The sequence below is a fragment of the Danio rerio genome, chromosome 14 (genome assembly GCF_049306965.1).
Source record: "Danio rerio strain Tuebingen ecotype United States chromosome 14, GRCz12tu, whole genome shotgun sequence".
NCBI classification, from domain to species: Eukaryota; Metazoa; Chordata; class Actinopteri; order Cypriniformes; family Danionidae; genus Danio; species Danio rerio.
The window spans coordinates 14,049,950-14,064,832 of NC_133189.1; the positions used below are offsets into that span (position 1 = coordinate 14,049,950).

At 35.5% G+C, this 14,883-nt stretch overlaps 1 protein-coding gene across 1 annotated transcript in view; it reads left to right on the forward strand.

Annotated features, from left to right (window-relative positions):
- The window catches only part of pls3 (plastin 3 (T isoform)), a 71,986-nt gene that overhangs the window by 35,727 nt on the left and 21,376 nt on the right, over nucleotides 1–14,883 (forward strand). The window contains exon 10 of the mRNA NM_001002326.1: nucleotides 8,370–8,565. Within this exon, the coding sequence (NP_001002326.1) occupies nucleotides 8,370–8,565 (196 nt within the window). The remainder of the gene's footprint in view (nucleotides 1–8,369; nucleotides 8,566–14,883) is intronic.

The following is a 14,883-nucleotide window of genomic DNA, read 5'->3' on the forward strand; positions in this document are numbered from 1 at the left end:
GGATTATCAATGTGAATATTAAAATCCTCAGCAATACTAAAATAGTCAAATTCAGATGTTACTATTGATAATAGACAATTTTGGTTGCTAACTGGGGGCTTGCGGCAATGGAATATGAAAGTTTAGGTCACAGAAATCTTTTTTTGAGCTGTTCTGACTGTTCCTTCTGAATATCATTCTTCCACACACGAATGATAATCCTTTTTGCAGTCTTGTACTTCTTCAGATTTTTCTCAAGTTCTTTGTTTACATCAAAAACTGTTGCATGTGGAAAGCAGTATGTCATTGTAGCTTTGCTCCTAAAATTCCTGATTATAGAATCTAATACTACTAGTGTTCTTATCTCAGGTGCAATCGGAGTAGATTGCTGCTGTCTAGTCGGCCTTAAGCTTCTGTTCCTTGCAGAATTAGCTGCTGAGTCATGCAATGTCTGTCTGACTGCATTTGTGATTCTTCACCCATATTACTCAAAACTTCATATCTGTTCTAAAGCTGTATTTGAGTCCGACCTGTATTTGGGGTACCCCACGAGTACTCTTTGGCCTTGCACCTTGTTTTTGCCATTTGTTTTCATGCTCATTTTCAACAGTTTCATTTAGTTTTTCTGTTCTCAAAACTGTAGCTGGAATAGATTTATGGGACTCACTGGCTGTGTGCTGTGAGGGTCCACAAAGCGGTTCTGTGGAATCCGGCAGTTCTGCTCGAATCGCAAGTAACTTTGTTTCAAGAACTGCAATCTTTTGTAGAAGTTTGTGGCAGTTTGAGCAGCAGTGAGACTCTAAATTAATCCGATCCAGAGGTATTTTCACAGCCGTGTTTTCCCATCTCAGGAATGTAAGCAGCTGGGTAGCGGGAGGATTGTTTGGTCGATAATTCTGCTCTAGTTAGTAAAGCTATATTCCAGAAAGTTTGTAGATTCGATGTTGATCTTCAAGCTGTGTTGTTTGAGCACTGTGCTGATAGGCTCAAGTTAAAATTAGGTTATAAAATATAAAAGTCAGAGTGCAAAGAGTGGAGCAGTAGGCAAAGACCACCGAACAGTAGCAAAGCAGGAAGTAACTAATAAAATACGTGTTAGCTTTTGTAAGAGATTTTATGTTTTAGAATAGAATATGTAATATTCTCGATAATAATTGTAAAGGAAACATAGGCTCTAAATGTGTTGTTTACATATATTTCAGTTACAATTTATTTCTGTAAACAATATAATTTGCATTATGAATTTATGGGGTTCTTCTTTAAAAACGATGTGACCACCCAGTGTAGAGCATCATTATGGGCGTTTTACTTTATAACTAACACAGTTCAAATGATGGATCTGCGACAGAGAAACAACAGGTTTTGAAAAACACTCATCTCTACATCATTCTTTTCCCAAATGATGCATTGTACCTTGATGGTACAGCCGTGAGTTACGTCATTGTTTGGGAAACGCACCCCTGACTGAGTTAAGTTAAAAGAGTCTATCAAACCAGGAAACGGTTATTTGTTAATGAATTTGCAGTTTTACAAGGGTTAACATTGTTAATGCTGTGAAAGAATTATCGAGTTAAATATTGCAGAAATAAAAAGAAATATATACTACATACAATGCCGTCCATAATTATTGGCATCCATGGTTAAGATGTGTTATTTAGTTTCTAATATATCTTTTTTTAACAATATATAACCAAAATAAAAAAATTAAAAAATACAATCTTTAACTGAAGTCCATTTATTGAGTCTTACATTAAGAAAACATTTTTCTTTTATAATATTTTGTATGTCACAATTGTCTGCAGGTTTTGATAAAAAAAATTTTTGGCATTTCAAAGAGTGCATAATGCCTTGCACCCTAACAAGGTTCCCAGGGTCACTGGAAGAGAAACAGGCTCCACAGCATCACAGATCCATCATACTTGACAGTGGGCATGGGGTGCTTTTCTAATTACTCATCTTTTGTTTTACACAAGAGCGCCTGGTGTTTGTTGCTATTTTAAGTCTCATCTGACCACAGCACATGCTCCAGACATTTACATTTGTAATTGTTTGTGAGAAAAGGGCTTTTCCTTGTATCACTCATAAACAGCTTGTTGGCATGTAGCTAGCATCTGATGTTTTTTTTATTTTTTATGGTGACCCCCAGTTGCCATTTTTTAATGTAATTCTCTAAAAGTGAACTGTGGAGATTTAAAAAAAAAACTGTTACCATCATCCACATAATTGTGGCACTATATTGCAAAATATATTTGATATGCTGTAATACATTTTTTTCTTAATATTTACTATGTGTACGTACATGAAACATTAGGTCATAAATATTTACATGAAAGTTTTGGAAAAGTCATGATTTTGTTTTAGTAAACTTGTGTATGAACCCTGTTTGTATTTTCAGATTTAAACCTCAGTTGGATGCCTTCATTCACTGGGAGCTATATTACAGACTGCATGGAATGTAATTTTAAAAAACCCATAATAGGGGACTTTTTTCAAAATGTTTATAAAAGAGAAGTGTTGTTTTTTAGAGCTTTCAGATATGTATTCTTTTTTTTTTTTTTTTTTATTGGTTTTAATGAACATACAAACGTAAACAAAAAAGGGCAAAGACAAATATATCAGTAGACAAATATAGCAGCAAAAGGCAAAGAGAAAAAAAATCTATAATTAAATTATTTCAAAATAATAATAATAAAGAAATAAATAAACATACCAACAAAATACAAAAAAGAATAAAAATAAAACATAATACACAAAGTTATGCAGTGATTAAGGTCACACATATTGTGAAAATACATCAGATGTGTTCATAGAGTCAGAGAATCATTAGAGGCATCCATATTTTTTGAAAGGCATCCCCTTTGTTTTTTAAGTAGTATGTATATTGTTCCAAGGGCATTGTTTCATTCAAGAGTTTTATAAAGAGTTCAAATGTTGGAGGTTTTTGTTGGTTCCAGTTGAGCAAAATGCATTTTTTTGCTAGATAGGAGATGATGCCGAGTCTCTTTATAGAAATAGGATCAAGTGTCTTGTTCAGTTCTGTACCAAAGAGGTATAGTGTTGGTGTGTTGTCCAATGGAACTTGCAAAGCTTTGGCTGTAAAGTCCTGTACTGCTTTCCAGAAAGATTTTAGCTTTTTGCATTCCCAAAAAACATGCATGATTGATCCTAAATAGGCTTTACATCTGTGACACCTGGATGATACATTAGGGTACATTTTGCTCAAACGAAGTGGGGTCAGATACATCCTATGTATAAATTTATAATTTTGTTCAGTTATTCTGTTATTGGAAAGGGGAATGAAAGTATTCTGGCATATAGCCTCCCACTGATCGTCATTAAAATTATATCCCAAATCTCTTTGCCACACGTTTTTGAGTGATCCCAGTGAAGAGTTGTAATATTCTAATAGTGCAGAATATATCTCCGAGATTTTTCCTTTTAAAGATTCAGAGTTCACCAAAATCTCCTCTATATTGGAAAGCTTTAGGGATAGTTGACCTCTCTTTTCGTGACTAATTATCAAATGGCGAATTTGCAGATATTTATAAAAATCCTGTCTTGGTATCTTGAACTCTTGCCTTAAGTCTATGAAGGATTTAAGGGTATCATTGATAAACAGATCTCGGAACTGACATATACCATGTTCTTTCCACTTTATAAACAAAGATTTCCCAAGCGAAGGTGGCAAATCTGGGTTAGGGGACAGAGGGGCTAGCATAGATATTTTAGCAGAGAAACCACAAAACCTTTTTGCATCTTGCCAGGCCCGAAGAATGTTGTGGATAACATAGGTTCTTGTCACTGGGGGTAATTTTCCCATATTGTTAATGAAAGGAAGAGATGTCAGAGGTATAGGTGAGCAAAGAGCTTCTTCAATATCTGTCCAGTGAGCAGTTCTTGATGGTTGTATCCAACCAATCATCCCCTTTATCTGCGCAGACCAATAGTATAACTGTAAGTCAGGAAGGCCTAACCCTCCTTTCTCTTTTGTGTTAGTTAGTGTTTTAAAAGATATTCTGGGTGCAGAGTTCTTCCAGATAAAAGAGCTTATCAGTTTGTTAACATTTTTGAAAAAATCTTTATTTAAGTAACAGGGCAAGGATTGAAATAAAAAATTAATTCTTGGTAATATATTCATTTTTATTACGTTAATTCTTCCAAGCAGTGAAATGGGGAGCAAATTCCAATGTTCCAAATCTTCCTTAATCTTTTTAATAAGTGGGGGGTAGTTTATGTGAAATAAATCTTTGAGATTAGGAGAAACATTCACCCCTAAATATTTAAATCCAGTCTGAGACCAGGTGAAAGGTGAGATGGTCTTTAGCTTATTAGAAATTGGCATGTTCATTAAAAATGCATTAGACTTTGATAGATTAATTTTATAGCCTGATATTCTCCCAAATGTATTTATCAGATCTAGTGCTGCTGGTACTGAATTTTCTGGATTGTTTAAGTACAGGATTATATCGTCGGCATATAGTGAAATTCTGTTTTCTATTTTATCAATACAAATCCCTGATATTTTACTGCTGAGCCGTACGGCCTCTGCAAATGGTTCGATGGCTAAATTAAATAAAAACGGGGACAGGGGGCATCCCTGCCGACATCCTCTATGCAGACCAAGTTTTTCGGACAGAGTCCCATTTACACATATTTGGGCTTGCGGGTTGCTATACATAGACTTTATCCACCCAAGACATCTATCGCCAATATTGAATTTCTTTAGAACTGAGAATAGGTATGGCCACTCGACCCTGTCAAACGCTTTTTCAGCGTCCAGAGATATTATTAATGCTGGTTGTTTGTACAGGGCCGAGTGGTCAATTATATTTAGTAATCGTCTAACATTGTCAAATTCATTTCGAGTTTTTACAAAGCCAGATTGGTCAGGATTGATAAGTTTGGGCAGTAAGTTTTCTAATCTACGAGCGATTAATTTGGATATTATTTTAAAGTCAACTGGGAGCAATGAAATAGGGCGGAAAGAGCTACATTCTGAGGCATCTTTATCTTTCTTGTGTATCAAGGATATTGCAGCTATCTTCAATGTTTCGGGAAGAGTTCCATTTTGAACAAAATCTGTAATCATTGGCATAAACAAGGGTTTAATCTGAGGCCAAAAGGCCTTGTAGAATTCTACAGGATATCCATCCAAGCCCGGTGCTTTTCCAGTGGGGAGTGATAAAATAGCTTGAAACACCTCCTCTGAAGTAAATGGAGAATCTAGTAGTTCCTTTTCCTCCTCAGATATTGAGGGCAAGGATATCTGCTGCAAAAACAACTTAATATCAACTTCGGAGGGGTTATCTGATGTATAGAGCTTTGTATAGTAGTCAAAAAAAGAGGATTTTATTGATTGCAAATCATATTTCAGTTGGCCTGCTGCATTACGTATACATTTTATAGTACGTTCAGCCTGCTCCTTTTTGAGTTGATAGGCTAAAAGCTTGCTTGGTTTATTACCATATTCATGATAGTGTTGTTTAGTAAAAAATAAAAGTTTTTTGGCATGATCAATTTGAAGTAAGTTAAGACTATTTCTAACAGTGTTGAGCTTCTTCTTGTTTGCCTCTGTAGGTGACTGTTTGTGAAGTTGTTCTAAGCAGGAAAGCTCTGTTTTCAGTTGTTCAGTTTGTTTGTTTATCTTTTTTTTCCTTGCAGATGCATATGAAATCAGTTGTCCCCTAAGCACTGCTTTAGCTGCATCCCAAATCACTGCAGGAGTGACAGGGGAGGCCTCATTTTCTTGTCTGTATTGTTCCAGCCATTGCCTAATATTATTACAGGCTTCTGTGTTCGTAAGGAATGAAGAATTAAATTTCCAGTACCTTGTTGAGTGAATCTGTTCGTGTAGCAACAGCCGAAGGTAGACTGGTGCATGGTCAGATATAAGGATTGAACCTATACTACAGGAATTAACAGATGGTAGTAAACCCTGTGGTACGAGAAAAAAGTCCAATCGAGAATATGTCTTGTGTCTCGCTGAATAAAAGGTATAATCTTTAACTAAAGGATTAAACTCTCTCCACACATCAACAAGGCCTGCATCATTAGAAGCCATTTTTAAAGCCTTTGACGCATTGGGGTTAGAGGCAAAGGGTGAAGATTTATCTAAGCTACTTTCCATACAGCAATTGAAATCTCCAGCTATTGTTCCAAACTCTGTATTGTATTGGCTAAATAGGGTAATCATTTTTATCATGAATTTAGGACAGTCTGCGTTTGGGGCATAGATGTTGAGCAATGTAAGTTCCCTGCCGTAGAGTGTTCCATGTATAAGTACATACCGACCCTCTGGGTCATTAAATTGTTCTTTAAATATAAATGGAAGATTTTTATGAATCAGTGTTGCTACCCCCCTTTTATTACTCGCAAAACTTGAAAAATATACCTGTCCTACCCAATCTCTTTTAAGTTTTTTATGCTCCTCACTGGACAGATGTGTTTCCTGTAGTAGTGCAACATCAGCCTTTTCCTTTTTTAAGAATGTAAGAATTCTTTTACGTTTAATAGGATGCCCTAAGCCTCTGACATTAAATGACATTATATTAAGTATATTGTTAGCCATTAGAAATCGTATGTTTCCATATTTTGTTGTGTGACTCGAAGTAATGGAGCAGTGTGAACATAATAATAATAAATAAAAGAAGGAAAAAATAAAAAAATATATAAAAAACGAAACGAGACATCCCCCCACCCCCAGAACAAAAGCCTAGTCCCCAAATGACAAGGCATCTTTATATAACCACAACTTTCCTGTAGCACCTAACTAAAACGGCCAACAATAGGTGTCCACAACAACGCGTAAAAGAGTATATTAACATGTAACGTTAGGCTAGACATAGCCTGCAGCTTTACTTTATGAATGAAATTGAATATAACAAAGCTCCCGTTATTTAAGTCAACCAAAAATTATTTAACTAAGAAAAAGCAAGATTTTGTATAGGGATCGTAGCAAAAAGCAAACAAAATAATAACGTTAATAGTAATAAAATCCAGGAAAACGGGAATTATGTCCTCATATTAAGTATACAGGTGGTTAACGGATAAGTTCAAAATTTAGTCTTTAGTTATGTAACAGGTAAAATATATCTATTCCCAAACAAATGGTCCAACCTGGTCATAAAGTTTGCGGTCAAGTAGTGCTAATGCTGCGATGGAACTCCTCGGCTTCGTGCGGTGTGGAGAACAGCTGGATCTTACCGTTGTGGAGCACCCTCAGCTTACAGGGATGGTGAAACCCGCGGAAGTTTCCCATGCTCAAAAACTTTCTTTTGACATCGTTAAACTCACGCCTCTGTCGAATCGTTTCTGCTGAGAGATCTTGGGCAAATGAGATTTTGGATCCATCGTGGATGATATCTCGATTTCTCGCGTTGCGCAGTACAAATTCCTTGTCTTGAAATTTGAGAAAGCGGACGAGCACTGGTCTGTTTTGGTTAGGAGTTGCAGGTGCCAGCGTACGATGGGCCCTTTCCAGTGTGAAGGATTTATCGGGTTCAAGACCTATCCATTGAGGGAGTGTGTCGTGTATAAAGTCCAGTAAAGAGCGTGTACCCTCTGCTCCTTCCTTAAGACCGAACACACGGATGTTCTTCCTCCTTCCGCGGTTTTCCAAGTCGTCCGTTTTCATTTCCAGATGTGCAATCCGTTTGGTCGCCATGGTCAACTCAGACTCCGTTCTGTCCAGTCTGTCCTCAATTGCAGAAATGCGCGACTCCGTTTCCTCTATGCGTTTCTCGTTCGCAGAAATCTCACGTTTGATGTCAGTCAGGCTGTTTTCCAAAACTGAGACAGAGCTTGCCATTAGTTCAAGGCGGTTGTTTATGCCATCTAGTTTTGATCCGAATTCGGAGCGAAGCGCTTTTAACTCAGTTAGCACCTCAGCTAAGTCCGCCATGCTGCCGGCCTCCACACTCTCTGTCGAAGGTGATACTTTCGCGCTTCGTGTACTCGTCGTCTTGCGTGCTTTAGTAAAAATATCACATTCCTTCAAAGGCAGTGGTTTAGGCATAGCCAGACCCAGGTTAATAGTCAGTTTGTAAAAGGTAGGAATAGTTTTTTTTACGCGAAGTTGAGGAGAGCTCTCAAACTACGCAGCCATCCTCGTCGAGCTCACGTGCGCCCCCCTATTCTTTTATTTTTAAAAGTTGGGCAAACTAAACTTGTCTAGATAGTTTACTAAATACCACAAAATGAAGCTTTCTCCTTTACCTTACTTCACCCATGCAGTCTCTCTTTATACTATTTATTCGATTTGGTTCTTATTTTACTCACTGACCCATACAACAGCAAAGGACAATGTTTTGCATCTTGAGGCTTAAGTAAATTTATTTGCACTGAAACCTATTTTTCAACAATTCATGTTTGTACTGCTGTGTGTGTGACAGGAGAAAGATGACCTGAAGAGAGCTGAGTGTATGCTGCTGCAAGCAGACAAGCTGGGGTGCAGACAGTTTGTCACGTCTACAGACGTCATGTCAGGCAACCCTAAACTCAACTTGGCCTTTGTGGCCAATCTCTTCAACAAGTACCCAGCACTGACAAAACCCGAAAATCAAGACATAAACTGGGGACTACTGGAGGGTGGGTATTTGTTCATGATTCTTGTTGATTTATTTGATGTTTTATTGTTGATGCAAGTAATTCAAGGAGAGGGGTCTTATTTTTTATTTTCATTTTCTAAGGTCTGAACACTGCTCCCTCTTGTGGTATAAACACAAAAAACAATTGATGTTTCATGTGCAGTCATAATTATGATCATGGTATTATTTATTATTTACAGGTGTTTTGAGTACATTTAAAGTCAAACAGAAAAAAATAGAAGTCTTGGTTCAACTCTCAGATTTAGTATAGTAATGGATATTTGGCAATGTATATGTGTTTGATTTTTTCAGCATATATCTACACATGCTACTGGTTTGATTATTGAAAATCAAGCATCAAGACCTGGGGCCTCATGTATCAACGTTTCATGTATCAAAGTTTTTGTGCATACCACTGATTTCATGATCACGTTTGGATTTACTAATGATGAAATTAAAGTGAGAATGTGAGTTGGTCCAGGCCAACTTCATGTCATGTGCATGGTTGGGATGAGGCTCCAAGGTGGCAGCCACTTGGTCAGTTGTAGAGTGGGTGATTGGGCAGCTGAAATGCCAGTGTCTATATATATACATACACACACACACATACATTATATATAATATATTATGATGAAATAGATTCAAGCTATCTAATCTCAATGGCTTTTTCTCTGTAAAACTAACACATTCTGATTAAAGAGCAATGAATGAATGATTTATTTTGATTTTCTTTTTTAGTTTAATTACATTAAATAACAGAGGTGTCACTTTAAAAAAGTGCACACATCTAACTTTATAATGAAAGCACTCGATTACTTACCTAACTTTTTATGCTCATTAGGACGAAATTAGTTGTGTTTGAAAAAAAAAAAAAACCAAAATCGACATCTTTAGTTATTATTATTATTATTATTAATTTTGTGCATATCTGTTTAAACATGCACCCAAAACCCAGACTTTTGCTCCGCTTCAAATTGCAAGTACAGACCCCCTTTAGGAAACAGCATCTATTTGTCACTATGGAGTGCATCAGCTGACAGTCATGTCAATATGTTATTAATATATGTATTGTGTAACGACCTGTAATTAAAAGGAAAGGTAATTATGCCGTTTTATATTTATTTCAAAGGGTTTTCATGCCTAAACAAAGCAAAAGCACAGAACAGACCCATATTTAAGAGCAAGGGGTGGCCCCTGGTGGTTCAGTGGTATGTGTTGCATATACGGAGGCTCAGCTCTTTAATGTTTATTTGCCACCCTCAGAAATATGGGAAAATACCTTTACGAAATAATAGCAGGATAGAACTGTAAAATACGGGAGAATCCCGGGAAAAACGGGAGGGTTGACAGGTATGCAAGCTATGCCACTCACGCTGCTGTTTGTTGCTTTCTTTAGTTATGTTGTCTCTGTCAATCAAACAGTGATGGTGAATCACTCAACTAGCTCATTACAACGAGGTGTGTTATTTGCACTTACCCTAAACAGACACTACAAAATTGTACACCTTGACATTGGACCATTTCTTTTTTAAGTCACTCACAGTGCAATCTTAAGACCCCACTGGGTTAACTACGTCAGCTAAACTCTCCCACTCTATTATTTTTTTCTTTTGTTATTTATTTCAGAGGACAGACTTGCAAATAACACAATTTCTCTCTGGTCTACTTCCAAAATGAGCAACTCCAATTCACATTCTGTGAAGTTTCTCTTTTTGCTTGCTTTTGCCATTGCTTTTTCATTTGGTTCTGCCAAAGTGGAGTCATTACCATATTTATTAGGGGAGCTGGCAGGGAGTGGTTCTGTGCTCAGTTTATTCGGATGTACAAAGAGAATATGCGTGGGATCCCGCATACACAGTGTTTTGATAAGTCTGAATTTTTTCTGCGTATGCACATTTACAGCTTTGTGCGTATGCAATGTTTGCAAGTCTTTGTACATGAGGCCCCTGGTACAGCCAGTATATTCACAGACCTGCTTTCTGAGCATATAATATAGTCCTGCTGCAAGCGTAACCTTAGCGTAACCAAACACGAACCCCCTTAGCAAATCTATAGCTGGGGTAGGGTCTCTGAAAATAAGCTACAGATTTTTAATCCAAACAACATGGAATTTTTAAAATGTCGAGGAGCAAGCTTATTGGCTTCTGGGGTGACAGCAACCAACCACATGTGCCATGTATTTCTAATGACATAAAAGTAGAAGAAGCGTGCGGCCCCCATACTGCTTCTATTAATGAGCACTCGCAATTACAGCTGTATGCAGAATCGCATCATTTTGAGAGCCAGGGTATCGCAAAACTTTTTTTCATATCGATATATTGTGCAACACTAACACCCCCTATAAAAATGCAAGGTTTCCCTATTGTAAAAACAATAAACTACATTAATCATTTTAGAACTTTTTCCACCCTAAATGTAAACTACAACCTTTACAATTTCATAAAAAAAAAATATAAAAAAAACTGAAATATTCTAGGTGTGGGAAACTAAAATTAAAAAAGTAAAATAATATGGTTGCATAAGTGTGCACACTCTCTTATAACTGGTGATATGTTTGTTCAAAATTAAACCATCACATTTAAACTCTTTTTAAACAAGAATCAGTACAGAGCTGTAATCATTTCAAGCACCTTTGATTAAACCAGAATAAGGTCACCTGTTCTAGTAGTCATTTCCTGCAAGGGCATAGGTTTGCACTTGATATTGGTGGGGACGGGTCCCAGATAGCAAAATACACTCGGGCCAGTTCCGGCTAGATTCTCGCCTGCTGGAGACTTACCCCTCGGCCCGACTTCGGCTGGCATACTCGGCCCGAATCAATATATATATAACCTCACGTTTCTTAACGTTAATACAATTTGTATTGATATAACATCGAACGCAGGCTACTATGTAAATGCAAAGTGTAGGATATGCACTGCTTTTAACATGTTCATAAGATGGTGCCATCTTTTGTCTCTGTAATGTGCTACAAAATTACCTCATTAACCTTTGCAAACAAGAATAATAAGACTTAATCGAAAAATATTGTTACCCATTAATTTTAATCAATTTGTAATTGTCAATAACCAAAAACACCCCCATCAAAATCTGCTTCAAGACGTTCTGTTTTACATGCATCAATTGCAGCTTGAACATAAGATACAATTAATTCACATAAGCTTATCTTTTAAGCTTTAACTCTACATTAATAAACGTTAGTGAGCAGTTTATAACAACGGCTACAAATGCTGTATTCTTGACCTACTGTAACGAGTAGACTGACACGGAGGGATCCATTATGCAGTATTTATTAATCAAGCTCTCACTCAAACACACAATATGCACCAAAGTGCAAACACACATCAACAATAGTCTGAAAGGTTTCAAGACTGGCGGTAAACAGACACAGAGGGATTTACCAGGCATTGATCAAAGGCAGGCTGCGAGTATCAGAGTCCGTGTATCAGGATTGGGTCGTGGGCAGGCAGCGAGTATCAGAGTCCGTATATCAGGCTTGGGTCGTGGGCAGGCAGCGAGTATCAGAGTCCGTATATCAGGCTTGGGTCGTGGGCAGGCAGAAAGCGAAGCAGAGTCAGAAACAGGCTGGAGTAATACACGAGAAAACAGGCAGGGAATAACGCTCAGTAATGCTGGCCGGGGCTAAACAAGACTTTGCACTGACTGTTTTTGTGCGGCTTATAAAGGGTACGTGGGTCGTAAGCTAGATTCGGGACAGGTGTGTGCACAATCAGCGTAAGTGAATGATGTAATGCTAGAAGTCCGGAGATGGCGGCCTCTGCTGGCCAGCGAGGGGAGTGACTGGGACCGAGTCGGTGACACCTACAACCACATTTATAATGTGTTTAAAATTGTATTGTTATACTTTGTAAATGGTTGATTTTTCATTACTAAATTAAGTATTTTGTTATTTATTAACCATTTGTAATTAAGAGTAGTTGGTGGTTTTTTAAGATCATTCAGAATGAGTTAGTAAATGATTAATAAACTATTAAAATCAACATTTATTTATCTTATTATTCAGGCACATAATAATGGTTACTATGTATGTTAATAAATGCTTTATTAACTCAACTTTATGCAGTTTTGTGACCTAATCTAAAGTGAGGACTATTTCTGCTTTATGAATTCCTTATAAATGACAATTAAAGGCTCAGTATCAAATGAACTTTACACCTTTGCAATCTTATCTAAAAAGTAAAATTACTGTAGTTTAAACATTGCTGAATAACAGGAGTGTCAAAATATGACATGAAATTGGATAAAACAACAACAATATAGTAATTTAACAATATAAGAAGCAATGTTTAAACTGTACAGTAATTTAATTTTAGATTAGTTTAGGTTGCAAAAATTTATTTTTTATTCCATACAGTTTCATTTGTGTATCTTCAAACGCATATGTAAGAAAAGTGTTGTAAACAGTATCAAGTTTCGATTACTTTTCATGATGCACTGCATAAACAAGTTAAACAATAATATTGGTAACACTTTATAATAACTACACACTATAAATCATTTATTAAGCATTAGCAAATAGGGAATTCATTATCTATTAAGCCTTAACTTTACATTAATAAGCGTTAGTAAGCAGTTTATAACTGCAGCTACAAATGCTCTATTCTTGACTTATAAGCACCTATATAATGTGTTCAATATTTGTAATTTCATACTTAGTTAATGATTTATTTTTCATTACTAACATAAGTATCACATTATTTACATCCATTTGTAATTAAGAGTAGTTGAGGGATTTTAGGATCATTCAGAATGAGTTAGTAAATGATTAATAAGCTATTGAAATCAACGTTTATATGTCTTATTATTCAGGCATATATTAATGGTTACTATGTATATTAATAGATGCTTTATTAACTCAACTTCACCTAGTTTTGTGACCTAATTTAAAGTGAGGACTATTTATGCTTTATAAATACCTTATAAATGACAAATAAAGGCTCAGTTGAATTCTAAACAGAAAAAATGGCGTTATTCATTACTATTTATTTAAAGATACACAAATGAAACTGTAATTCAAATGAAAAATAAATCTTTGCAACCTTACCTAAAATAAAATCACTATAGAGTTTAAATATTGTATCTTATTATATTGTTAAATTATTATATTGTTGTTGTTGTTGTTTTATCCAGTTTTATGTCGTATTTTGCCACTCCTGTTATTCAGCAATGTTTAAACTTTACAGTAATTTTACTTTTTAGAAAAGATTGCAAGGATTATTGTTCATTTGAATCTGAGCCTGTAATAGTCATTTATAAGTGATTTATAAAGCATAAATAGTCCTCACTTTAGATTAGGTCACAAAACTGCATGAAGTTGAATTAATAAAGCATTTATTAACATATTAGTTAACTATTAATATATGCCTGAATAATAAGATATATAAATGTTGATTTAAATAATTTATTAATTATTTACTAACTAATTTTGAATAATCCTAAAAACCCTCAAATACTCTTAAATACAACTGGTTTGTAAATAATGCGATACTTAATTTAGTAATGAAATATAAATCATTAACTAAGTATGAAAATACAATTATTAACCACATTATATAGGTGCTTATAAGTGAAGAATAGAGCATTTGTAGCTGCAGTTATAAACTGCTTACTAACGTTTATTAATGTAGAGTTAATGCTTAACATATAATGAATTCACTAGATGCTAATGCTTAGTAAATGACTCATAGTGTGTAGTTATTATAAAGTGTTACCATAATATTTTATAAATCCAAAATGATTACTTTTTATGTATACATAATCAGTCAGAATTTTTAATGTTGGATAAGTATATACCCGTAAAATTATTTTTTCAACACCAACCGTACTTTATAATTTTAACTCAGAAATAAAAAGCAAATGTTTTGCCATGTAAGTGTTGATGGATTTGTCTTCAAAAACTTTCTTTAACGTAACGTTAGCATGCATGTTTCTTTAAAATAATTAAAATACTTTTCAGTTACTAAACACTGTTACAATCTAACATTGTGCATTACATTAGCTTCAATCGTGTTTCTTTAAAGCAAGTTACATTTTTAATCAAATTGTTTTAAATTACTAAACACTGTTACAACTAAACACTTGGAAAAATGTTTTAAGCACTAAATTCACAAAATATACAGTACACAAGCTGTAAAAACCTTACCTTTCTGACTGGAGTCGACGAGAAAGTTTTGAAAAAACAAACAAACTTCTTTTCCTTCTTGTGATCTTCATGGTGGTTGGCAACCAGCTTTTTGGAGCATAACCGCCACCGTCTGGATTGAAGTTTGGATCAGAAGTTTACTTACGCATGTGTTTC